The following is a 23,543-nucleotide window of genomic DNA, read 5'->3' as shown; positions in this document are numbered from 1 at the left end:
CCAAAAAGTACAGAGTTTTAAAAAATTAGGATATATTTCCAATACACGATTATTACAGTCATCTTGGAGAACTGATACACATACATAGAGTATCTTAATCGTTTTTGCCAAGTGCCGGGATTGGCAGCCAACCCAGGGTCTCCTTGCCCATGCTAGGCAAGCACCAGGCATAATATATATTATACTTTGGTTATGAACACGCAGCAATTTTCTCATCACAAGAAGGGCCTCAACTCCTGCCAACCACGAGCAGTCATGTGGTGAAGACCAGATCTGAGAAGTACAAGGCCTGCCCCAGCCTCCTAGCAAACACGACAGCCATTTGCCTTCCGACGTGTAAAGCCCTTCCTTTAAGGATATGAAGGCAAGTTTTATTTTGCTTCCCAGAGAGTAATTTGTGTTAAAGGAACTAACCAGCTATGGGCCATGGGAAGCGGGCCAATCCTGGTGCTCTCTGTGGCTTGCCAGCAGCCACACAGAAGAGTTCAGTAAACAGCTGAAGGAGCAGAGTTCAAGGCCTCACCTGTCCCAACTCACGGAGGCAGCCCAGCAGTAGGTGCCTCAGGCAGAGGCTACTGCCAGTTGTATACTGGAAGAACATGGCTCAAAAAAGGAATCACAGCCAAGTGTCTATGCTTTGTTCCACTAACTGCAGATTTGAAATCCTTTTCCAAATGGCATGTGCTTGGCATAAAGGACATCTTCAAGTTGGGCATGTGGCACACACCTGTAATCCCAGCACTGGGGAGGTTAAGGCAGGAGGATCATTGTGAGTTTGAGGCCAGCCTGGGCTACAGAATGAGTTTAAGACCAGCCTGAATTACACAGTGAGACCCCGTCTCAAAAAGGCAAAAAAGAAAAAGAACATCTTCAAAGACAAGATAGAAGTAGTGGTAGAATAAGCTGACCTGCAGCTCCAGTCCGCAGTCTGGATCGTTACCAGTTCCGCATGCAGGTGGCAGTGTCCCAGGGGCTCAGTCAGCACTAGACTCTACCTCCTCAGCCATGCAGCCAAGCTATGTACCAAATCAGCAGCTATTATAGTCTGCAGCATCTTCTCAAGTGAACAGTATATCTATAGACAAAGCAGTCCTGGAACCTGCAGAAATAAGCTTCCGTGTCAGGCACAGCCCAGCAGCCGTCTGAAGAGCCAAGCAAGTCCCCTGAAAAACCCCAAACTGCTGTCTCATGTACAGAAAGGAAGTGGGGCTCCCTCACTTTGAATGTTGTTCTGGAAATGTGTGCTGCAGTGTACACCGCCACTCAGATGTGTACGGTTGCTTTGCGTCCAATTACAAAGCTGATACTGATGAGAAAATCAGGAAGGAAAATCTAGTACATGTTGGCAAAAAGATACAGAAGATTTGAACACCTGCTGGAATACACAATCCTCTGACCATCTGAAAACTAAAAGTTGACTTTAGGATTTTTCTTCCAAGTCACTGAGAATGTAGAGCAGTGTAGCTTGCACAGACCTTTTAAGCATGCAGGTCATCCGAATAGATTTTTACTGTTGTTTTCAAAGTGACAATGAGCATCTATGGCCAAAGCAGTTCCTGGCTGAAGAGACTTGAAATTTACAAGTTATTCCTTTATGATCACTGAAATTTTAGTTGAGTGCATAGGGCTTTTATAATATGGAGAAATTTTGGAGAACTGTGATTTTTCTAGTATTAAATGTGCATTAATCATGCAATTTATTTTTTCATTATGTGTATATATAGCGTTGCTCTGCAGCACACTGTTTTGTTTTTTTTTTTTTTTTTTTTTTTTTTTTTTTTTTTTTTTTTTTTTTGTCTTTTGGAGACAGGGTTCAGCCTGGCCTCGAACTCATGGCACTCCTGAGTGCTGGGGTCACAAGCGTGCACCTCCAGGTCAGGCAGTTTCTCTTGTGATGGCACCTTTTCAGGCACAACTAGTGATTGAATGTCTTTTCATCATTATGGCTGCTTCCATTTATTCATTAACAGAGGTTATACATAGGTTCACATAGTTTCTTTGCACCCACTAGTTAGGTCTGAACAATTTTTTTTTATATTAATTTTGTCTGACAAAAAAAATAAAAATTAAAAAAAAAGATACAAAGGAAAGATCATTTTGTATTTATATATACAAAATAGGATAAATTTACAGCTACTTTGGCTTAACTCAATGAGAAGAAAGAGGTGTACTAACAGTGTTTGGACAGGATATCCTGTCTGCTTCTTGGACTATGGATAACCACTAGGAAGATAACAATGTACAATGTATTGACTATCAAAACTGTCCTATTAATAAAAATAATAATAATTTTGTCTGAACATGTGTCACAGGGCAGTATGTGCTGATGAAATTCTAAGTTTATTTTATTCATTTATTTTTCTTTTCTCAAGCAAGAGAAGAAAGTGTTATGTGCACTTCGCCGCCAACTGCAGGCTTCTTTCTGATCCCATCCACTGGCCTGTGGTTGCCACATGAAGAGCGGCTTGTATTTGTATTTGTCCACCAGTCTTTGAGGAAATAAAAAGGAAAGCTAAGATTAAAAAAAAAAAAAAATTACCCATGCTTTACTTCTTCCGTTCCTGACCCTTGTACCTCACCACTGGCCTTATCAGTAGTCCTGCTCTTTGCAGATGTGAACAAGCAACAGGACTCACGAGTCGCTCAATGCGCAGGAAGCATCTGCAGACGTCTGTCAAGTGAACGCTCCCTTTGCCACATTTGCATGACTTTTCACAGTCAGGCCGGGCCTAACTTTTCTCAGGCACGAGTGAGCACCCTTGACTTCTGGTTTGGCCCAATGGTTTTTCTATATTTAGGCCACAGAGGTTTTGTGGTTTCAATCCTCGGTATTCTTCTTTAGAGATCAAACATCACATCTTGGGGCCGAGGATATAGCTCAGTGGTACGGTGCCTACCTGGCAAGCACAAGGTCCTGAGTTTGATTCAAGACACCAGGAAAAAAAAAAAAAAAAAAAAAGGGCGGGCATGATAGCTCAAAGGACTAAGCGCCTGCTTTTTCAAGCACAGGGACCAAGGCTTGATTTCTGGTGCCCCATGCTGTGCTAGCCCTACCCCTGAGGCACACTGAGCTGGTGAACGAGTCTGGGCATGGTGGCGCACGCCTGTAACCCCAGCGCTGGGGAGGCTGAAAACAGGAGGGTCACTAGGAGTCTGAGCTGCATAGTGAGACCCGAGACCAAATACATAAATGGAAAAAAAAAAAAAAATCACATCTTCACTGCAGAACACTGTCAATTGCATTTAGATGTAAGAATCTAGACCCACATGTAAACTTCAAATTACTTTTTTTTGTCACACATATACAGAATTATATTTAAATTTATGTAGAACAACAATATTTACATTTGTAAGTCATACTTCTGAAATTGAAACGGAAGTACAGTTTCAGTTTCCCTACCAAGAAGAAAAATGCAGAAGACAAAATGAGAATTAATCATAAAGACATAACTAAGGGCTGGGAAGACAACTTAGCAGTTTAATTGCCTGCCTAAGCAAGCATATGGACCGGGGTCCTGCCCCTGGGTGCTCTGAGCTGGCCACAAGACAGGGCGTGGTGGCTAGGGAGGGTGAAAACAGGAGGATCCCTAGGAGTCTGAGCTACATAGTGAGACCCTATATCAAATACATAATCAACAAATAAACAAACAACTATTCCTTCTGGATTATAATGTGTGGAAACTTTTGTCAGAAACCTACATCTTCTGAGCCTGATTGTCCAAATCATCAAAATATGGATGATTCAGTGCCATTTTGCCAGAAATTGATTTAGCAGCCTAATATCTTTTGAGAGCAAATCCAAGCCATTTTCATCAAGTTTTTGACATGGGGTGCCTGGCTTCGTGGTTTCCACTTGGGAACTGTACTCTTACGGTCCTGTAAAGATTCTACTTCTGGCCATCTTTCATTGCTGGGAGTGCCTAAAGCTCTGAAAATGCTGAAGAGTTGATCAGCTTCTGAATCCCCATGGAAATGTGGTTTCTTAGTTGCCAATTCTGTAAAAATGGTGCCTCTACTCCAGTGTCAACTGGAGTACAGTAACGAGCTGAGCACGCAGCACTTCTGGGGATCTATGTAACACCAGAATGTTACCACCTCGTGTGTATGTACTCTAACAGATATCCCAGAAGCTCTAGCGAAGCCAAAGTCAGCCAGTTTAATTGTTCATTCTTTTGTCATTAATTAACGGATTTTGAGGTTTTAAGTCTCATGAAGAACTCTACTAAAGTGACAAAAGACAATACCCTGAAGGATCTGGTGCAAATAACACTTACCAAGTGATGAATCCACAAACTTCCCAGGAGGAATAGAATCCAAATATTTCTTGAGATCCATGGAAAGGAATTAAAAAATGAGACATAATCTGGAATCCTGCATAAGCACATCCTGAAGACTGACTATATTTGGATTATGAAGTTCTTTTTATTTTAACAAAGTTCTTTTAATAGAGAAATTTCTCAAACTGCAGTACTAGGAACCCCTTCCTCTCCACTTTCTAGCATGATTTTCTTCATGGTTCCCCTTGACCTGGAGTTTTATGTCTACCCTTATGTAGAAATCCACAGCTCCTCCCTCCAGTTTTCTCTATTTTGATGTAGTCTTCCACAGTTACTGAACAGGTATGACAGCTCAGGTACTGTCCTGAGGCAGCTGAGGCAGTAGCTACCTCTCCTGCATCCCTCCTTTTTTTTTTTTTTTTTTCAGATATGATCTCAGTATGTGGTTCAGGCTGGCCTTAAACTCACTAGATAGTCTAAAATTGTTAGTATCTTCCTGCCTCAGCCTCCCGAATGCTGGGGTTACAGGCAGGCACCATCACATCTGGGCAACTACACTTTTCAGGGAATAATTTCTGTGAACTTTTCTCTGCTAAGGGGTGGCAGGGACACAATGTTTTTATCTGCTTCACTAACCATGTTAGTTGTCACAAGGAAGAAAGAGAATGTTGAGCTTGATTTAATTAGCAGAGTCCAAACAGCTGGGTACAGCCAGGGTCAGCCAGGGAACTGGGCACTCCTGGTCCTCGTGGGGACAAGGGGTAGAAGAAGCCAAGGGCAAGGACTGGCCAGGGTCCACCTTGGGAGGATCAGGCTCACTGCCAGACACATGACTCACTGGCTGCACAAAGGTGGAAGGACCACGAGCGAATATAAGTGAAAGTGGCATATGAGAACTGCTTGTGATTAGTGTCCTCCACAGAGGAAGCAAATATCTAACCATGGCTAACCAGCGTGCTGTCGAATGTGCTCCGAAGCCACCCAACACCTCCACCTCCGGTCCAGCTGTCGCGTGGACAGCCTCCCCGTGGGTGAGATCAAAGAGGCTGCTAGAAGCTGGATGTTTTACCTACTGTTAGGTCCTGAACAGATCACTTCCAGGTACTTGGTATCCTGAAGAAAAAACTGGACAAGACACACAGAAAAGAGAGTGAAGATTTATATTAATTGAAAGTGGGAGGGGCTAGAGAGATAGCTCAGTAGAATAAGTACTTGCCTGGCAAGTGCAAGGTCCTAAGTTCAATCCCCAGTACGGCAAAAAAACAAAAACTTAGCCTTTGGGCTGGCGAGATGGCTCAGTAGTCTAAAGCACCTACTTGGAACAAGCTTGGCTAAAGCACAGGGACCTCGGTTCGATCCCCCAGCACCACATGCCAGCCAGCCCCGCCCCCTGGTGGGCTGAGCTGGCCACACACACACACACACAATAAATAAATAAAAAAAAATAAAATAAAATAAATAAATAAAGCACCTACTTAGGAAAAAAAAAAAAAAAGTGGGAAAGAAGTAAGGAGCACAGAGTGAGAGCAGAGAGTGAAAAGGCTCACAGCGCCCATGAGGAGCAATGGCCTGGCTTCTCTGTATCTCCACACTGCTTCTCACTCATGCAGAAAACACATTTGGGACCGCTGTTGTCCTATCACTTCGCCTGAGTCAGAGTTAAGCTATCCTGTCAAAGGCCCAGTTGGATTCACGACAGATATAAGTGAAGAAGCAAAATAACACTTTTCTGATCGGTCCCAGCAGAGGTCAGGGCTACACCCACATCTAGGAGTCTGTGTTCTGCACATGCACCCTGAATCCTCAGGACTGAAGGCTCTTCATAGTCGGTTAGCTGATTTGCCCTGTCCTCATCTTCCACCTCACCGGGCAGGGCCAAGGTAGTCACATGCATTGCCAGTGGAGATGAGGGACAGAGTGGACAGTGGGGAATAGACAGACCACTTCTGCTAATCTCTGCTTTTGGCTGAAGACCTCCCAACATTTCTGAATACATCTGACTGGTTATCTGGGAATAGGGAGATTATGCATTCTTTTCACATAAATTATGAGTGAAGCAATTATTAAACCCTGGAAATTCCAAAATGAATTTCAAACATCAGATTTTCAAGGAGTGGTTAGGGAGACAGGCAGGTAAACAGATCACAGTGGACAATGTACAAAATAGGAGAGGATCAAAATGCAGACCTAACCTTGGCTTCATGGCACACACCTGTAATCTCAGCACAGAAGGAGGCTCAGGCAGGAGGACCACAAGTCTGAGTCCCACCTGGGCAATTCTGAATTATCAGGACCCTGTCTCAAAACAAAATTTAAAAGGGCTGGGATGTAGCTCAGTGGTAATGTCCCTGGGTACAATCCCCAGTACGGAAATCACCACCATCTGAGGCCTACTTTCCCTCAGGTTCAGTAAGAAACCTGAGACTTGAAGGCTGAATGTGAGGAGGCAAGTGATGTCACTGTCCCACAGACAGGACCAGGCTCAGAACCTGAGTGACCCCAAGGGATGGCCCGGAGATCAAAACCACTGTGTATGGCCTGGCAGAGAAGCAGTAAAATCATACTGGAGAAGAAACAGGAAATGAAGGAGGTTAACATAACAAAGCAGAAGGAGGGCTGGATGGGGATCAGCCAAGTGGTGAGGACAGGAACTACTTGTAAGGAGCCAGCTCTGCAAAACCTGGAGGTATAAGAGGCACAGGATCAAACTCTGTCCTAGCACATGAACACTGCAAGGGGCCATAGAGAGCGCCTAATCAATGCCTTCATTATCGCTCTGGCTGGGTTTGAACTTGAGATCCTCTTGTCTCAGCCCCTCAGAGTACTGAGATGACAGGCATAAACCACCGTGCCAAGCTTCAATGACTCTTTTCATGAGGCAACTGAAGCCAAAGAGGAGAAATGGCTGAAAGTGTCATGGACAATGGAACCCAGGTCTCCTGTCTGCAGTTTCTGCAGTAGCCTTCCTTCTGCTGAGGGTACCCAAGGCTTCCTCCAAGGCAATACTCACTATGGTTTAGATCCAGATGTCTCCAGAGAATCTTACGTGCTTTTGGAAGGTGACTGGAGTATGAACACACCTTAGCCAACTTGCTCTTAGGGGAGGTTTTGGGGAGAGGCGAGACGCCAGGTGCCTCGCCTGGGCTTATCTCCCTCCCCAGCTACTCCCTTCCCTCTCTGCTTCCTGGCTGCCGACACCATGAGCAGCTTTCTTCTGCTCTTCCACCCAGCCATGGCCTACTTGGAGGCTGCCGACCATGGACTGAAACATCTAAAACCCATGAACCAAAATAAACTTGTCCACCCTTAAGTTGTAGCCATCACGTGTTTCAGCAGCAAAGAAAGTGACTAAGACACTGTCACCTTTGGCCCTCCCGACCCTCCTGTTTCGGTGGGTGCCAGGCTCAGTCCATGATGCCAGCTCCGGAGGATGCTTACAGTCAAGGTTAGTTGCAGGAAGCCACAATACCACTGGGGATACCATGAGGTTTCTGGTTTGTTTTTCCCCACTGGAGTAAGCCTGTGTGGGGTGTCTTGCCATGACAAGAAAAAGAACCTATCCACATCCTCGGAAAGGAGCAAAAACTAAGAGGAAACAGAAGGCTGTGTTACACGTTACTGTAACAAATACCTGAAATAATCAACTTATAAAGAAGAAAGGTTCATTTGGCTCACAGAGTGGGAGGTTTCAGTCCATGACTGGTTGGTCTTGTTGCTTTCCTTTTTGTTTTTCCTGAGACAAGGTCTCACCATGTAGTTCAAGCTGGCCTTGAATTTATCGTATAGCCCAAGCTGTTCTCAAACTAATAGTGATCTTCCTACCTCAACCTCCTGAGTGCGGGGTTGACAGGTGTGCACTGCGATGTTTGGCTTGCCCTGTTGCTTTTGAGCCTGTGGTGAGACTGCACATCCTGGTGGGACAGGACAGCAGAGCAGAACCACTCAGCTCAAGGACCGGAAGTGAAAAGAGGACAGGGACAGTCCCACTGTCTCCACCGAGAGCTCATCCTCAATGGCCTGAAGATCACCCACCATTTCAGCTACAAATTCCAGCAGAAGGGAAACAAGATCTGGGTGACAGTTTTAGCCTCTGTGTCAGCTGTGCCCGGCCTTTCAGCAGGTATCACCCCCAACTCTCCGCCCCCCTTCTCCATCCTAGCCTGGCTGCTCTCCTTCCAGGGCAGATGCAGTGGGTGTAAATCCCTGGGGGTCATCACCCACTGTAGGAGTCACTCAGCCTGTGACCTCAGCTGTGACATGGGAACACCACCAACACCCACCTCTTTGGGTTGGGAGGATGGCATGACAAGGTGGTTGGAAAGCGCTTACATCGGTGCTGGCAGCAAGGAGCTCGCCCACATTACTAGTATCATTAGAACAGACTGGGCTGTGTTGTCATTGGTAACAGAAAAGAGATTGAGCACTACACCGACTATTATTGACACCATGCCATGCCAGTCACAATATTACAGATTCCTTCCAAGATTTAAGAAACATTTTTGCAGTACTTGGGGTTCAACCCAGGCCTTCGCACAAAGCTACATCTCCAGCTCCTTTAAACTTCTTTTTTGTTTTCAGTTTTGAGACAGGGTTTCACTGAGTCGCAATTAGATTGCCCAGACTGGGCTCAAACTTGTGATCCTCCTGTCTCAGCCTCCAGGGTGCTGGGATTACGGGCTTGAGCCACCACACTCAACTAGAAGTGAAGTTTTAGTGAGGGTTACCTCTCAACCCGTCGGAATCTACAAAGACACCTGTTTACCTGCCATTTCCCTGGGCCTCTGGGTGGCCTCCCGGGGCCACACGCGGGCGCTCCTCCCGTCCAAGCAGCCTGCATTGCCCGACACTCCAATCTGCCCCTTCTCGCCTGTGGGCCCCGTGTCCACATCTCCAGCTTCGCTCCGGCAGTTAGGTCCCGGAGACAGTAAATGGTCAGCGCTGGGTTTCTTGCCAGAAAGCGCTAGGAACTCCGTAGATCCAACCTCTGCAGCTCCACCTGGCGCGACCCCGGAAGTGGGCGGGTGCAAAATCTAGCGCCCCCCAAAGCGTCTAGACAGCAGCCAATTGCATGTCCCATATCGTTACGTCATGACAGCACTGGCCAATGGGCGAGGGGCTAAGCCCCACTTCCGGCCCGCCTTCTCGCCTGCGGCTATAGAGGGCCAAACCCGCTAACCCTGAAGAGCAGCATCTCGCGCCACCCCGGCCGGGCGGCGCAGGTCCAGGTGAGTGCTTCGTGGTGCCCTTTCCGCAGCTGCCACAGGAACGTGGCGACTGGCGCACTTGCTCTCCTAGGAAGGTTTGGGCAGTGGCGCCCCTCTACTTGCTATGTTTGCCCGGACCTGGGGGAGAGGAAGGGAGGGACGCTACCTGGGCTCAGTCCAGCGCTGCTGGTGGGAGCCGCGCCCTCTCCCCCTCGGAACGCGGACCGACCAACCGAGCACCAGGCTCTGATGACGCCCCAACTCTTGGATTGGAGTGATTGGAGAGGTCGATCGCCGCACCCCCAGGGCTTTAGAGTATGGAGTTGTTGGGGCTTTCTTCTTAGGCAGACGTGGATGCAAATCTGCTTGTGCTGGGATTAGCGTCGGCAGATGGTCAGGGCCTTGTTCTCCGATTTATGCCACTGGTGGCCGGGCAGGGGCCCACCTGTCGCCCAGTGCGGGAACTGGGGTGCAAACCAGGCTGACTCAGGGCACCTCCTGCCTGGTAAGGCTGGACAGAAACCCCGCGGTTCCCGACACCCGGACCTGTCCCTTCTCACCTGCGGGCTCCAAGTCCACATCCTCAGCTCCGCTTCTGCATCCGGGTCCTGAGGGCAGCGAGTCCCCTTCTGTTTCTTACGGAAAAGGACTCAACTGCGATGCAAGTCCTGTCGTCCCTCAACCCCTGCTGTCTCCCTTGGTCCCAGTTGTAGATTTCAGGCAATCCTGCAACCAACAGCAAACGCACTACCTTAGTAATCTTTCAGGGAGGAGTCCTAAGGCAGACTCAGAGGAAATGCATGCATGGGAAGCTTTCTTGTGCCGTGCTGCCTGTCCCCTCGCTGCCTCTACTCCCGTTGTCTCTGAGTACTGTTTGGTCTCTGGGATCTGTGAGCAAACTAATGCAGAAAGGCAGGTGGCTTGAAAGGTGTTGAGCAGCCCCCATCCCCTTTTCAGACACAGTCTCACTCTGTAATTCATGGTGGCCTTAAGCTATGTAGTATGCCTAGCCCTTTTTTTAAATTTAGTAATTAATTTATTTATTTATGTGTGTGTGTGGCCAGCTCAGCCCACCAAGGGGCGGGGCTCGCTGGCATGTGGTGCTGGGGGATTGAACTGTGGTCCCTGTGCTTTGCTAAGCTTGTTCTAAGTAGGTGCTTTAGACCACTGAGCCATCTCACCAGCCCCTGCCTAGCCCTTTTAAAAAATGTTTCATTTTGTGACAGTCTCTCTACCCTGGCCAGGATGGGCCTCAACTTTCAGTCTTCCTGCTTTAGCCTCTCAGATTGCTGAGATTATGGGCCTGCACCATCAAACCTGAGTAGGACTTTTTAAAACAGAGTGACTGGAGACTGGGCGTGGTGGTGCACACCTATAATCCCAGCTCTTGGGAGGCTGTAAACAGGTGGTTCATTATGAGCCCAATCTAGTAGTGAAATTGAACACCTTGTAGACCCTTCCCTAAAATACAGAAATAAATAAGTAAAACAGAGTGACTGAACATCCAATTCAGAATCATTCTGTAGAAAATCTTGGTGAATTAGCAGTTGCTTCTTTGGAAGCTGTTCCCTCCATCCCTTCACTTGTACAAGGCAAAGAAATCCCTGGATGCAGAACCACAACACATCATGCTCCATGCCCTTTTCCAACAGTCTGGTGGCCCAGTGCCCCAGGACAGGTTGGTTGGACAACAAGGCCTGTAAAGGGTTGGGGTACATCCTAGTGGCTGGCCAAAAATATGAACTCCTTGGCACCTTTTCCTGGGCAGTAACAGGTGTCTGGGTCCACAAAAGGAGTTTGTAAACGCAACCTCCACGCGTCCTTTCTCTACCAGCATGCTTCCTAACTGCCCAGGAGGTTCAGTTATGTCTGGAATGAAATTAATGCTTAGTCATTTATGTGAATGAAAAGTATCAAGCACAAATCAAGGGGCTCCATTATTTGAGTTCAACCTTAGACTGAACCTGACTGAATTATGAGCTATCTTGGATTAATTTATAATTTTGATATGGATCTCTCTCTCTCTCTCTCTCTCTCTCTCTGTCTCTGTCTCTGTCTCTGTCTCTGTCTCTGTCTCTCTCTGTGCTGGAGGTCAAACCCAGGGCCATATTTGTGCTAGGCAATTGCATGAGTGAGTCACACTTGAAGTGCCAGATTAGAATTATACACGAAGCACCCACCCCTGTAGTCCCCATCTTATTCATGACACTGTTGACACTTCAGTGCCCTATCCCATATCTGCCCACAGTTGTGCCTTACATTTCCACTAATGTGCAGTTTCGATCTCCCTTTCCTGGACGGGTGTTTCTGTTTAGGCTCAGGGACTCTTGGCACGTTGGATGTGGGTGGAGGTGGTTATCATCAAACACTACTTGAGCATCCTCTATGTATAGCACTGCTGTGAGACAAGACGCTCGAGACTCAGTGACCAGAAAGGAACTTGATTTTGCTTTTTAGACATGAGAGATAAATGGCAGAGTGTGGTAACATGTGACAAGTAATAAAATGACTTTGGTCCCACTCATTCAGTTCTTGACGAATACTGAATAATGCTTATCAGCATTACCTCATTTAATTCTCACAAGGTAATTAGCTCACTAGTCCATTTTTTCTTTTCCAATGGAGAGGTTATTAGAAATGTAGCCTAGGGCCATTCTACTGATCTATATCCCTCAGCCCTTTTTATTTTTTATTTCGAGTTAGTATTTTTTTGTTTGTTTGCTTGCTTGGTTGGTTGTGTCTTTTTGAGACAGGGTCTTGCAGTACAGTTCAGGCTAGCCTTGAACTCACTTTGTGGCCCAGGCTGGCCTTGAACTTGCAGCAAAATCTTTTTGCTTTAGCCTCCGAAGTGCTGAGATCGTGAGCAGCCTGAGATAAGGTCTTGCCAATTTTCCTAGACTGGAGTTGAATTTGTAATCCTCCTGCCTCAACCTCCCAGAGTGTTGGCATTACAGGCATGCACCACCACACCTAGCCCTTTCTGATTTCTATGCAAAAGGAAATTAAGGCAAACAGAGATTAGTTAGCTTTGGTGGTACCAAAACATGCCAAATTCTGGCAGTGTGAATCTGGGACACTCAGCATTCTTGGTCACTGTGAAGGTGCCAGAACGACCCTCAGGACTGAGCAACCATGGAGGACAGGGTAGTTGGGGGCCACCAGGGTCTTGCCTTAGGCCCCTGAACATAGATCCCATTTTCTAGATGTCTGATGGGCAAGCTAGCCCCTGAGGTTTGGGGGGCGGGCAGCAGTTATGAGAGGATGTCTTTTTATTCTCCCCCCTGTTGCCTTCTCTAATTCTTTTTAAAAATTTTTTTTAATTATTTATTTATGGGGCTGGGGAGATGGCTTGGTAGAATAAGTGCTTCCCTGGCAAGTGCAAGGGCCTGAGTTCAATCCCCGGTTCCGCCAAAAACAAAAAAATAAAAACAAAAACAAAAAATATTTATTTATTTGATACAGGATCTCACTATGTGGATCAAATTCTTAGTCATCCTCCTGTCTCAGCCTCCCTAGTGCTGGGATTACAGGCATGCACTACCATGTCTGGTTTCCGTGGTCAGCCGCATTTCCAGGGTTCTGGGGCCCGCATGGTATGTGGTACTAGGGATTGAACTCAGGTCTTCGTGTGTGCCAGGCGGGCGCTGGGGCCACTGAGCTGTCCCCTCTGCCCATTTTCTATTTTTTTTCTTTTTTTCTTTTTTTTTTTTTTTGTGGTACCAAGGATTGGACTCAGGACCCAGCACTTACCAGACAAGTGCTTATTCTGCTGAGCTGTCTCCCTAGCCCCATTCTCTACTTTCTTATCATGAGAGTCTCCCAGAACTTGGCTTCTGTTCTGCTTCCTGTCTTCCTGTTCCTTATTCCTCCTCATCACTTCCTCCTCAGCCGCATTTTTCTTGGTGGTTGTCAGACTCACTCTGTTCCAAAGGAGAACTTATTTTGCCTGTGGCATCCCAGCCTAGAGGCACCTAAGTTCACCTGGTAGCTTTGGTTTCCAAACCAGAAACCAGCACGGTGTCCTATCTGGAGGCCTGACTGTCCTTTCTCATGGCCTGAAGGCAGTGTTCCCTTGTTGGGTCTGGTAGCCACCCTGTCTGGCCCAGCTTCTTCTCGTGACTCCCCTGCCCACGTCGTAGTGTCCCACTGCTTGGGTCTGGCCATGTGGCCCTGCCATAGTGGGAAGCTGATTTCTACCAGGAGCCAGGTCTCCACAATTTGTCGTAGGAAATAGCAGTGTCAGCCCTGGGCATGGGACGGACAGTGGCAGCTTGGCCACAAAGAGGAGGAAGGAACAGAAAATGACAAGAGAGACTCTGGAGGGGGGAAGGTAGTAAAGAGGGACCTTTGTGTCCTGGAGCTCCCATAGTAACGTGGCTCCTGCTGATTTAGTCAAATAAATTTATTGGCTTTCAGGTATATTTTTGAAAAGAAAGATCTGAAGGAACTATAACAGGATAATGAGCATTCAATTTGAGGAGGTAAATACATATGTTACCTTTTTTTTTTTTTGGTGCTGTACTTTTTTATGTTTGCAAAATTTAAAATCTCCATAATATGAAGGAAGGGGCCTGGTCTGGGGACACTCACCTATAATCTGTGTGTACTGGGAGACTGAGGCAGGAGGTTGGCAGGTTTAAACCCAGCCTAGAAAATCTAGTAACTTACTGAGACTTTGTCTCAAAATTTTTCAAAGGGCTGGGAATGTAGCTCAGCATGAAGGCCCTGGGTTCAACCCCCAGCCCTAAAAAATAAATAAATAAATAAATAAATGATGAGGAAAGAAAGGCAAAAAGAAAGAAAGAAAGAAAGAAAGAAAGAAAGAAAGAAAGAAAGAAAGATAGATAGAAAGAAAGAAAGAAGCTGTTTACACTGCAAGCCAGGCTCTGCTTCTCTATGGGGTAATGACCTGCTTCTCTCGGGACTTTATTTTGCCAGCTGTGGCATGAGAGTCACAGCAAAGGTTTCCCAAGTGCCCCCCAACAGTGTCCCCAGGCTGGAGACCGGGACACTGACCCTCCTCCCCCTTGCCTCCGATTTCCCTCCAGCTGCCAGCGCCATGCCTGCGTCTGTGCTGTGGGCTGTGGACCTCTTCGGCAGGGTCTACACCCTGTCCACGGCTGGCCAGTACTGGGAGCTGTGCAAGGACACCCAGCTGGAGTTCAAGCGGGTCAGCGCAGCCACTCAGTGCTGCTGGGGCATCGCCTGCGACAACCAGGTCTACCTGTACATGTGCGCCAGTGATGTTTCCATCCGCTGCCGAGAGGAGGCCTATGAGAACCAGGTAGCAGCCCACTTGTGGGTGGATGCTAAAGCGATCGGAGCCTGGCTGGGTTCAGATGAACAGGAGAACAGAAGAGAGGCCCAGCCTCCCCGCAGCGCTGGCACAGCATTCAGGGGGGCTGGAGCCCAGGTTGTGTCTTCACCAGACCAGACTGGCAAAGGGTCTGTGGGTATGGGCTGCGGCTGGCCAGGAGTCCAGGTTGCTCGAGGCTTCCTGCCACTGCCTGCCCCTCTTGCAGCTCTGTGGCTGTGGGTGGTTTTCTATCCTTTGGGGCTGTGTTAATGCTCTGGATTTTTTTTCTCTCTCTTTTTGTCTTTGCTGTACTAAGAAATGAATCCAGGGCCTTTGCACTAAGATACTTCCCCAGCCCTTTTTAAAAATTTTTATTTTGAGTCAGGGTTTCACGAACTCACTGAGTTTTCCAGGCTTGGCATGACCTTGTAATCCTCTTGTCTCAGCCTCCCAGAATGCTGGGATTAGGGCCTATGCTACCATGTCTGGTTTGCACTGGCTCTTGGTGAGGTGACCTGGAATCTTTGATGCTGGGAGGGGCCTGAGAGACCCTGCCAGCCTGAGCCCCCTCCTGGCAGACTCAGACTTAATGCCCGCTCTCTGTCCTGGTCCCAGCGCTGGAACCCCATGGGTGGCTTCTGTGAGAAGCTCCTGCCAAGTGACCGCTGGCCATGGAGTGACGTGAGTGGGCTCCAGCACCGGCCGCTGGATGGGGTGGCGCTGCCGTCCCCATACTGGGAGTGGGAGTCGGACTGGTATGTGGATGAGAATTTTGGAGGAGAACCCACTGAGAAAGGGGTAGGTAAACTTGGTACCCACCTTGTCTATCCTGAGGGAGGGTCATCTTGGGCTCAGCCTGTGCCCTGGTGTGGCTGGCCCTAGCAGTGCCCTGTCGGGTCCGACTTCTGCTTGCTGTGGGGTCGCACATTCAGGTCCTGCTGTCCAACTCCCGACGCCCTCCTCCCTCTTTTTCCCATTTTCAAATCTCTCCCCCCAGAGCCTTACGGAGTCCCGTCCTTGGCATTTCAGGGGTGGACCTATGCCATCGACTTCCCCGCCACCTACACGAGAGACAAGAGGTGGAACTCGTGTGTGCGGCGGCGGAAGTGGATCCGATACAGGAGATACAAGTCCCGGGATGCCTGGGCCAAGGTCTGTGCCTCAGGGGACACTGTGCCTGCCGAGACCTGGTTTTTAAGTTGTACTCCTGTGGCTTCCAGAGAGAGGGGGTCTTAGGCCCTCACTCAGCCTATTTGTGTTCCTGGTGCAGTGCCTGGGCTCTGCCTGGGGCCCAGGGCTCCAAAGAATAGAGTCCTAGTAGTCAGTCTTAGGAACCCAGAGCCAAGAACCCATGGCTCATCTTCCTGCCACTTGGTTACTCCAGGCCAGTGCCCGAGCCTGGTGGCTGATAGAGAAGGTAATGCAGAGCAGTCCCAGGTCTAGGCTCCTTCCTGTCCCTCCTTCTTCTTGAGGTCAAGCAGTGTGGGCCCAGCCCCAACTGAGGCGCACAGTGTGGGTGTCTGGCCAGGTAGTTACCAGGTCACGACAGTCACTGTTTGTTGCCTTCTCATTTCAGATCCCCTCAAAGGATGACCTTAAGGATCTGCCTGATCCCTTCAATGACCTCTCTGTGGGTGGGTGGGAGATCACTGAGGAACCCGTGGGCCGCTTGTCAGTGTGGGCTGTGTCCCTGCAGGGAAAGGTAAGGCCACCGTCCCTAAGCCCCAGGTACAAAGAAGCAAGGGAGGCAGCCCAGCCATAGGCCAGGCAGGAAAGGGTGTCCCTGGTGCAGGGAACAAGGCTATCTGTAGACCTCTGTGCCTCCTGTCCCTGAGGTGGGGACTTCCTGGGAGGCAGCATCTTACCAGGCTCCCCATAGGCCCCCTCCTGTGTCCTGACCTGCAGGCCCCTGGGTCCCAGTCCTCCCAGAAGCCTCTGATCCCCACTCCGTGGCTATTCCTGGCCTGCCTCTTCTGGACACCCCAGGCTCAGGTGCCATCCAGACTGTCTCCTTAGGCAGATTCTGGGCTCCCAGTCCACTCTTTGCTGGTGCCTCCCATAGTGTCCAGGAGCATTGTGCAAGGGTTCGGGGTGGGGAGCAGTTAGACAGGTGGTGGATGGGTAGATGGTTGGGAGGGGTGTGTTGGACAGATGGGCGTGTGGGGGGATGGTTGCTGCATGGATGGATGAATAGGTGATGGATATATAGGCAGATGGATGGTGTGTGGACGGATGGATGGGTAGGGGTGTTAGATGGATAGGTGTTACGTGTGTGGATGGATGGATGGATGGATGGATGGTGGGTGTATGCATGGACATGGGTAGGCAGATGGATGTGTGGGTGGATAGATAGCCAGGTGTTGGGTGTGTGGGTGGGTGGATGGTGGGTGGTGGCTTTATGCATGGATGGTGCATAGGTAAGATGGTTATGTGGGTAGAGAGATAGACAAGTGTTGAGCATGTGGATGGATGGATGGTGTGTGTGGATGTTTAGAGAGAAAAGATCCTTTTCTCTGTGAACTCTTTAAAAAGGAATGAAACTATGCCTGGTGGCAGCAGCAGCAGCTCAGGGGACCCAACCTTGCTTTTCAATTGCTCGGTAGCTCCTACCAGCAATCGACCACAAGTCTGCTGTGGGTTTCAAGCTTGTTGTGGCAGGTTATTTTTAGCAGGCTCACTTCCAGGGCCCCGCCCAGCTTGGGCTCAGGTTAACCACAGCTGCTCCCTCTGTGCCATGCTGAGGGGTGGCAGCAGGGGCCAGCAGGCTAAGGGAGCTGGCCCAGGACCGAGTCCCCTGTCAAGGAGCCTTGTGCACCTGGATGCAGAGGGGAGCACAGGCCCCAGTAGTGTTGTCTTCTCCGAGTGCCAGCACCACTCCTGCGGTCCATAAAAGGCCACCAGGGTCCAAGGAGACAGTGTATCATGAAGCTTCCTGATACCAGGAAAGAGGCTTCCAGGCCTGACCAGGCCCATGGCAGCGGTGGGTTGGCAGAATAGGGTGCCGGGACTCCCAGTCTGAAGATTCTCGAGTGGGTCACCAGCCCTGCCTGGACTGGGCAGCCTCTTCCTGATGAAATGAGCCAGAGCCTGGATGATTTGAGAGCATGGCGCAGTCTTAGATATGCAGGTTAAAAAGCGAGAGAAGTGGACATGTTTGACGTTGGTATGAATGTAGCTCGGGGTTTTCCTGCCCCACCCCCACCACTCCGCCCTTAGAGATGGGTGTCCTATAGACCCCTCACCACTAGGGGGAGCAGGACACACGGGCGCCCTGGGAACCTCTGCAGGAGACTGGAATTGCACCTGCTGGTCCAGTGGATGGGGTCCTTGTAGCCCCAGGCAAATGGGACAGATGAGGGCTGGGAGTGATCTGCACACTGGGTTACCCAGAGGACACCCCCCCATGCACAGCTGTGCAGATGTTCCAGTAGGCCACAAAGGTGTCACACCCTTCTTTTGGTTCCAAGGTATGGTACAGGGAGGACGTCAGCCACTCCAACCCAGAAGGTTCATCCTGGTCTCTGGTGGACACACCTGGGGAAGCTGTCCAAATCAGCTGTGGACCCCACGACCTCCTGTGGGTCACCCTCTGGGAGGGGCAGGCCTTGGTCCGGGAAGGAATCAACAGGAACAACCCCAAAGGTGGGTGATCCTGTCCTGGGGGAGGTGTGAAGCCACCCCCCAGCATCTTGGCTGATGGAGCTTCCTGGGGTTTGGGGGGCTGCCAGGTAGTTCGTGGTCTATAGTGGAGCCTCCGGGGTCTGAGAACGGGATCATGCACGTCTCTGCTGGAGTGAGCGTGGTCTGGGCTGTCACCAAGGACCGGAAGGTAAGATGCGGATGTGAGGCCTGGGGGTGGCTCTGGGCTGCCACTTAATGTTCTGTTCTCGTGAGAGTTGTGTGAACACATTTTTAGTAAATCTGGCACCCACCAAGCACCATGAGCTTATGGGCTATTGCAATCAGCACCCATATCCAGGACATTTGGTGCCCTGGGTTCTCTCCTGCCTCACACCCAAGTACCAAATTGCGGAGCAGCTGTGCTAGGCCAGACATTTCAGGTAATCAGATGCTAATTTGCTGAGACTCTCAATTAAATGCCTCTCCTTTTTCCTATCCAGAGCTTACGTTTAACTGTGTGTGTGTGTGTGTGTGTGTGTGTGTGTGTGTGTGTGTGTTGCTAGTGATTGAACCCAGAAGTTCCACACTGAACTACACTCCTATCTCTGTTGTAACTTTTTTAAAAAAAACTTTTTTTTAAATTTTGGGATAGGGGCTGGAGAGATGGCTCAGTGGTCTAAAGCACCTACTTGAAACAAGCTTGGCAAAGCACAGGGACCGCGGTTCGATCCCCAACACCACATGCCAGCCAGACCCGCCCCCTGGTGGGCTGAGCTGGCCACACACACACAATAAATAAATGTAATAAATAAAAATAAATGAATATTAAAACAATACTTTAAAAAAATAAATTTTGGGATAAAGTTTTGCTAAATTGTCCAGACTGGGCTTGAACTTGGGATCTTCCTGCCTCAGCCTTCCAGAGTAAGCCGCGCTTTGCATTGCTGTATCTTCAGAAGCAGATCCAATAGGATTAACCAATTCCAGGCTGCTCTCCTGATTTGCCTCTAATCTCATGTCAGGGAGTTCCCTGGCACCCCCGAAGGGATGCCCGCACATCTGAGTCTGTGCCACCAGCGCCCATGGCCCCAAAGCCTCAGGCTACATCCAGCCTGACAAGCTATAGATCGCATTGTCCCCCCAGTGTGTCCCAGGAACCCCACTTCCCAGGGCCAGTGACTGCCAAGCCCCTCTTATAATAATATGTCTGTCCCTTAAGCTTAAATAAGTAAAAGTTTGATTTGCGTGTATGTTTGCTCAGTTTTCAAATATTTGATGTGTTCACTTTGGGTGTAGGAGACGCTGTAGACTTTTTTTTGAGATGAGGCCTAGTGTTGTTCAGGATGGTCTTACCTTCCCAGGCGTAAGCAATCCTCTTGCCTCAGCCTCCTGAGTAGCTGGGACTCCAGGTGCACGATACCATAATGCTCAGCTTTCTAGAAATGTATATAAGAGATCTGAGTGTTTTCTCTTGTAACTGACCCCTCATGCAGCACACCTTAGATATTCAGCATGAGTGATTCACCAGCATCTCAGGGGGCCCAGTGCAGCCCACCCTCCAAAATGAGTAGAAACAGCCTTGGGGGGACAGGAGGGAGCCAGGCAGGACCAGCAGGTGAGCCTTGTGGCCACAGGCAGGCCTGGGGAAAATTTAGTTGGCTGGTGTGTAGTCTTACAAATTGACATAGCAGAGAATTCTGTGACACATTATAGAGCCCAAACAGGTCATTTATTCTAATAATGAATTCATAGTTTTCCTAGAGAACCACACTAAGGCTGTTGTCTCACAGAGAGAACAACAAGAATAAAGAAACTGGTCTTTTCCACCTATGGGGTTAGGGACAGACACGGCTGAGGGCAAGTGACTCATCTGGGGCACAGGTAGGGATGTGAGAAAATGGGCATGTACAGCCCTGCCCACTTCCAGGGTGAGCTGCGTATTATTATTCATTTGTTCTTTCTGATCCCCAAGAAAGCCACCTATTAGCTGGGCATGGCGATGCCCACTTGTAATCCCACCCCTCTGGGAGGCTGAGGCAGGAGGGTTGCAAATTCAGACCCAGTCTGGGCAGGTTAGGGGCTTAGCAAGATCCTGTCTCAAAATAGAAACATAAAATAAAGGACTGGGGATGTAGCTCAGTGTGAAGGCTCTAGAGTTTTATCCTCAGTGTAGCAGACAATCATTAAAAAGGAAGAAGAAGAAGAAGAAAAAAGCCCTGTCTCTGTGGCCTCCAGGGCAATGTGTTCTTTTCTGGTTTTTCCAGGTGTGGTTCCGAAGAGGCGTGAACTCGCACAATCCGTGTGGCACTAGCTGGATCGAGATGGTTGGGGAGATGACGATGGTGAACGTGGGGCTAAATGACCAGGTGGGCGTGTGGTCCCAGGGCTCCCAGTGCAGTGTGTCCACTCGGCATCTGCTGTCCCTTCCCAGTGGCAGGGGGTCCCTGACTTTGAGAGCACCCAGCCAACTGCTCCTGCCAGGGTCTGTGGTCTCCACTTCTCCCTGGGTGTTTTCCTAAGGGAACTAACTCAGAATAGTGAATACAGGTCTGCTGGGGGGAGGGACCATACCTGCAGACTGGAAGGTGTCAGAGACGTGCGAATCATGATCAGAAACTACCAGGTAGCACCAGGTATGGTGGTGCACACCTGCAATCCCAGCACTTGGGAGGCTGAGACAGGAGGATTGCTGTGAGTTCAAGGCCAGCCTAGGCTACATTTGAGCCCGCCAGCCTGAACTACATAATGAGACCCTGTCTAAAGATATCATGTATATTTAAATTTAAAAATTTATTACAGTAAAAGACACGTTGCCCTTAAGCCCCTCAAAGTACTCCCCCTCAATTAGAATACACTTAGCCTAATTGTCCTTGCTGCTTTGTAAAGGCGCTCTGGAAGTCCTGTTTCATGAGTGTCTGCAGTTGCACTGTTGTGGCTGCCTCAGTGTCCTGAACTGAATATTGGGGTTTGGATCCTGTCCAGTCTTGAAGGGCACAGCCCCTTGCTATGATGGTGACATCCCCGGTGCTCTGTGCCTGGAGCGTAGATGTTCCTTCGGGGAATAGCTTCCCACCAGAACCCACTGGCAAGACAGGGCCACATGTGGACCTTATAGCCCAGTGCACTGTCCACCCACCCACTTCATCCTCTAAACCTTGCCCTGAGTTGCCTGGCATCAGAAGCCAGGCCTGAGTCCCTGTTTCTGAGGCACTGACTTCTCTCGGCACACACGCCTATACCCCACTGCATGGCATAGGGGCGCTCCTCCTGGGTTTGCAGTTAGCCTTCAGCCCTGCCGGCTGCCTGTGCTCCTCCTGTACCCCCAGTAACACTCAGGAGCCCCAGGTGTGCACCAGCTTTTCCTGAGCAGCACCTCTCTCTGATCCAGGTCTGGGGCATCGGCTCTGAGGAGCGAGCTGTGTACTTCCGACAGGGTGTCACACCCAGTGAACTCAGTGGGAAGACATGGAAGGCCATCGTCGCAGGCCGAGAGAGTGACCGGTCACACTCTGGCAGCTCCTCAAGCCTCCTCAGGTGACCTGGGGCAGCAGGGCACAGAGTAGTTGTGAGGGAGACAGGCTGTCTGGCCTCAACAGGGTGCCGGCCCTTGTCAGTTCCCAAGCCCACAGGAGTCCCCAGTGCTGCAGCGGTACCTGTGGAGGCAGCCAGGGAACTGAGCGGAGGTGTCCTCAGAAGCTGGGACACTGCAGTTCTGAGAACCATACTTTGGGGTCCTCGGGCCAAAGAATGTGGGAAAGTCCTGGCTATGATCCAGCCATAAGGCCATAGGAAGGTGACCAATCATTCAAGCTGGGGACACTTCATTGCTACTGTGGGAGTGCCCAGAGCTGTGAACTCTGACTAGGAATGTCTCCTCTGAGGCCTCACCAGTCCCTGGTCTTCTCCCCTCTGCCCCCTAAGCTTGGCTGGCATCTCTACCTGAGCTTCAGTCTCCTTCACTGGTGGTTGTCACATTGGGATCAGCTGATAGGCTGCAAAAAGTACTGGTGCTACGTCTTGTCCTTGGAGTTGGCAGTGGTTTCTCAGCTATGACACTAAAGGCACTGTCACTTTCAGTACAGTATTAAATTGTTTGAGACACTCAATACTTTTATAAGATACTGTTCACGATGGATGATTTTGCCCACCCGTGACATGGTGTGAGTGTTCTAAGCATGTGTAAGGTAGGTCAGGCAGAACTGAAATGATTAGTAGATTAAGTATGTTAAGTGCTTTGTGTGTGTGTGTGTGTGTGTGTGTGTGTGTGTGTAGTACTAGGGGGTTGAATTCAGGGCTTTTAAACTGAACTGCATCCTTAGCCCTTTTTTAAAATTTTGAGACAGGGTCTTGCTAAGTTGCTAAATTGTCTGGGCTTGGTTCAAATTTTCAGTCAGAGTGGTGGGATTACAGGTATGTACCACTATGCCTGGCTTTTAACTGTAGTGTTATCTTACAATATTTTCAGTTTATTGGAGCTGGGGAGATAGCTCAGTGGCATAAGTGTCTGCTTGGTAAGTGCAAGGTCCTGAGTTTGATCCCCAGTACCAAAAAGAAAAGAAAAACTTGAACTTCAATTTATAATGGGTTGATCAGACCACATTCCAATTATAAGTCAAGGAACAGCTACACAGATAATTGAACTTCATCAAAATTAGGTATTTGGGGGTCAGGTATAGTAATGCCTGCTCATGATTCCCATGACTCAGGAGGCTAAGGCAGGAGGAGGCCAGGCTGGGAAGTTTAGCAAAACCATGTGTCAAAGTAAGAATAAATAAATGAAAAGGATGGTGGTTGCAGCTCAGTGCAAAAAAATACAAAAGCAAAACAAACAAAAGCCCTTGTGACTCAAAGGACACTATGGAGAGAATGAATGAAGAGGTAACCCCCGCAATGGAGAAAATATTTGCAGGGCTAGGGATATAGCTCAGTGGCGTAAGTGCATGCCTGGCAAGTGCAAGGTCCCAAGTTCGATCCCTGGTACCACAAAAAAAGAAAAATATTTGCACATCACAAGAGCCTCCCATCTGAAATAAATTTAAAAATATCTTTCAGGGGCTGGGGAGATAGCTCAGCAGAATAAGCACTTGCCTGGCAAGCGCAAGGTCCTGAGTTCAATCCCCAGTTCTAAAAAAAAAACCAAACATA

At 49.1% G+C, this 23,543-nt stretch overlaps 1 protein-coding gene and 2 pseudogenes across 3 annotated transcripts in view; 2 read left to right on the top strand and 1 right to left on the bottom strand.

Annotated features, from left to right (window-relative positions):
* Window positions 1-63: 63 nt before the first annotated feature.
* Window positions 64-1,685, top strand: LOC101571170 (annotated as a pseudogene).
* Window positions 1,686-3,695: 2,010 nt separating this feature from the next.
* On the bottom strand, window positions 3,696-6,171 carry LOC101570771 (annotated as a pseudogene).
* Window positions 6,172-9,416: 3,245 nt separating this feature from the next.
* Window positions 9,417-23,543, top strand: part of Tecpr1 (tectonin beta-propeller repeat containing 1) — a 52,856-nt gene continuing 38,729 nt past the window's right edge. For all 3 annotated transcript variants that reach the window (XM_023713486.1, XM_004629706.2, XM_023713485.1), the window contains exons 1-9: window positions 9,417-9,502; window positions 14,530-14,765; window positions 15,393-15,575; window positions 15,807-15,929; window positions 16,354-16,479; window positions 18,245-18,419; window positions 18,506-18,606; window positions 20,663-20,764; window positions 21,787-21,932. In XM_023713486.1, the coding sequence (XP_023569254.1) occupies window positions 14,541-14,765; window positions 15,393-15,575; window positions 15,807-15,929; window positions 16,354-16,479; window positions 18,245-18,419; window positions 18,506-18,606; window positions 20,663-20,764; window positions 21,787-21,932 (1,181 nt within the window). In that variant the 5' untranslated portion in view covers window positions 9,417-9,502; window positions 14,530-14,540. The remainder of the gene's footprint in view (window positions 9,503-14,529; window positions 14,766-15,392; window positions 15,576-15,806; window positions 15,930-16,353; window positions 16,480-18,244; window positions 18,420-18,505; window positions 18,607-20,662; window positions 20,765-21,786; window positions 21,933-23,543) is intronic.

This window comes from Octodon degus, unplaced genomic scaffold (assembly GCF_000260255.1).
Source record: "Octodon degus isolate 3935 unplaced genomic scaffold, OctDeg1.0 scaffold00031, whole genome shotgun sequence".
Lineage (NCBI taxonomy): Eukaryota > Metazoa > Chordata > Mammalia > Rodentia > Octodontidae > Octodon > Octodon degus.
The sequence above is the reverse complement of the archived record's forward strand: the minus strand, read 5'-3'. Positions and strand labels throughout refer to the sequence as shown.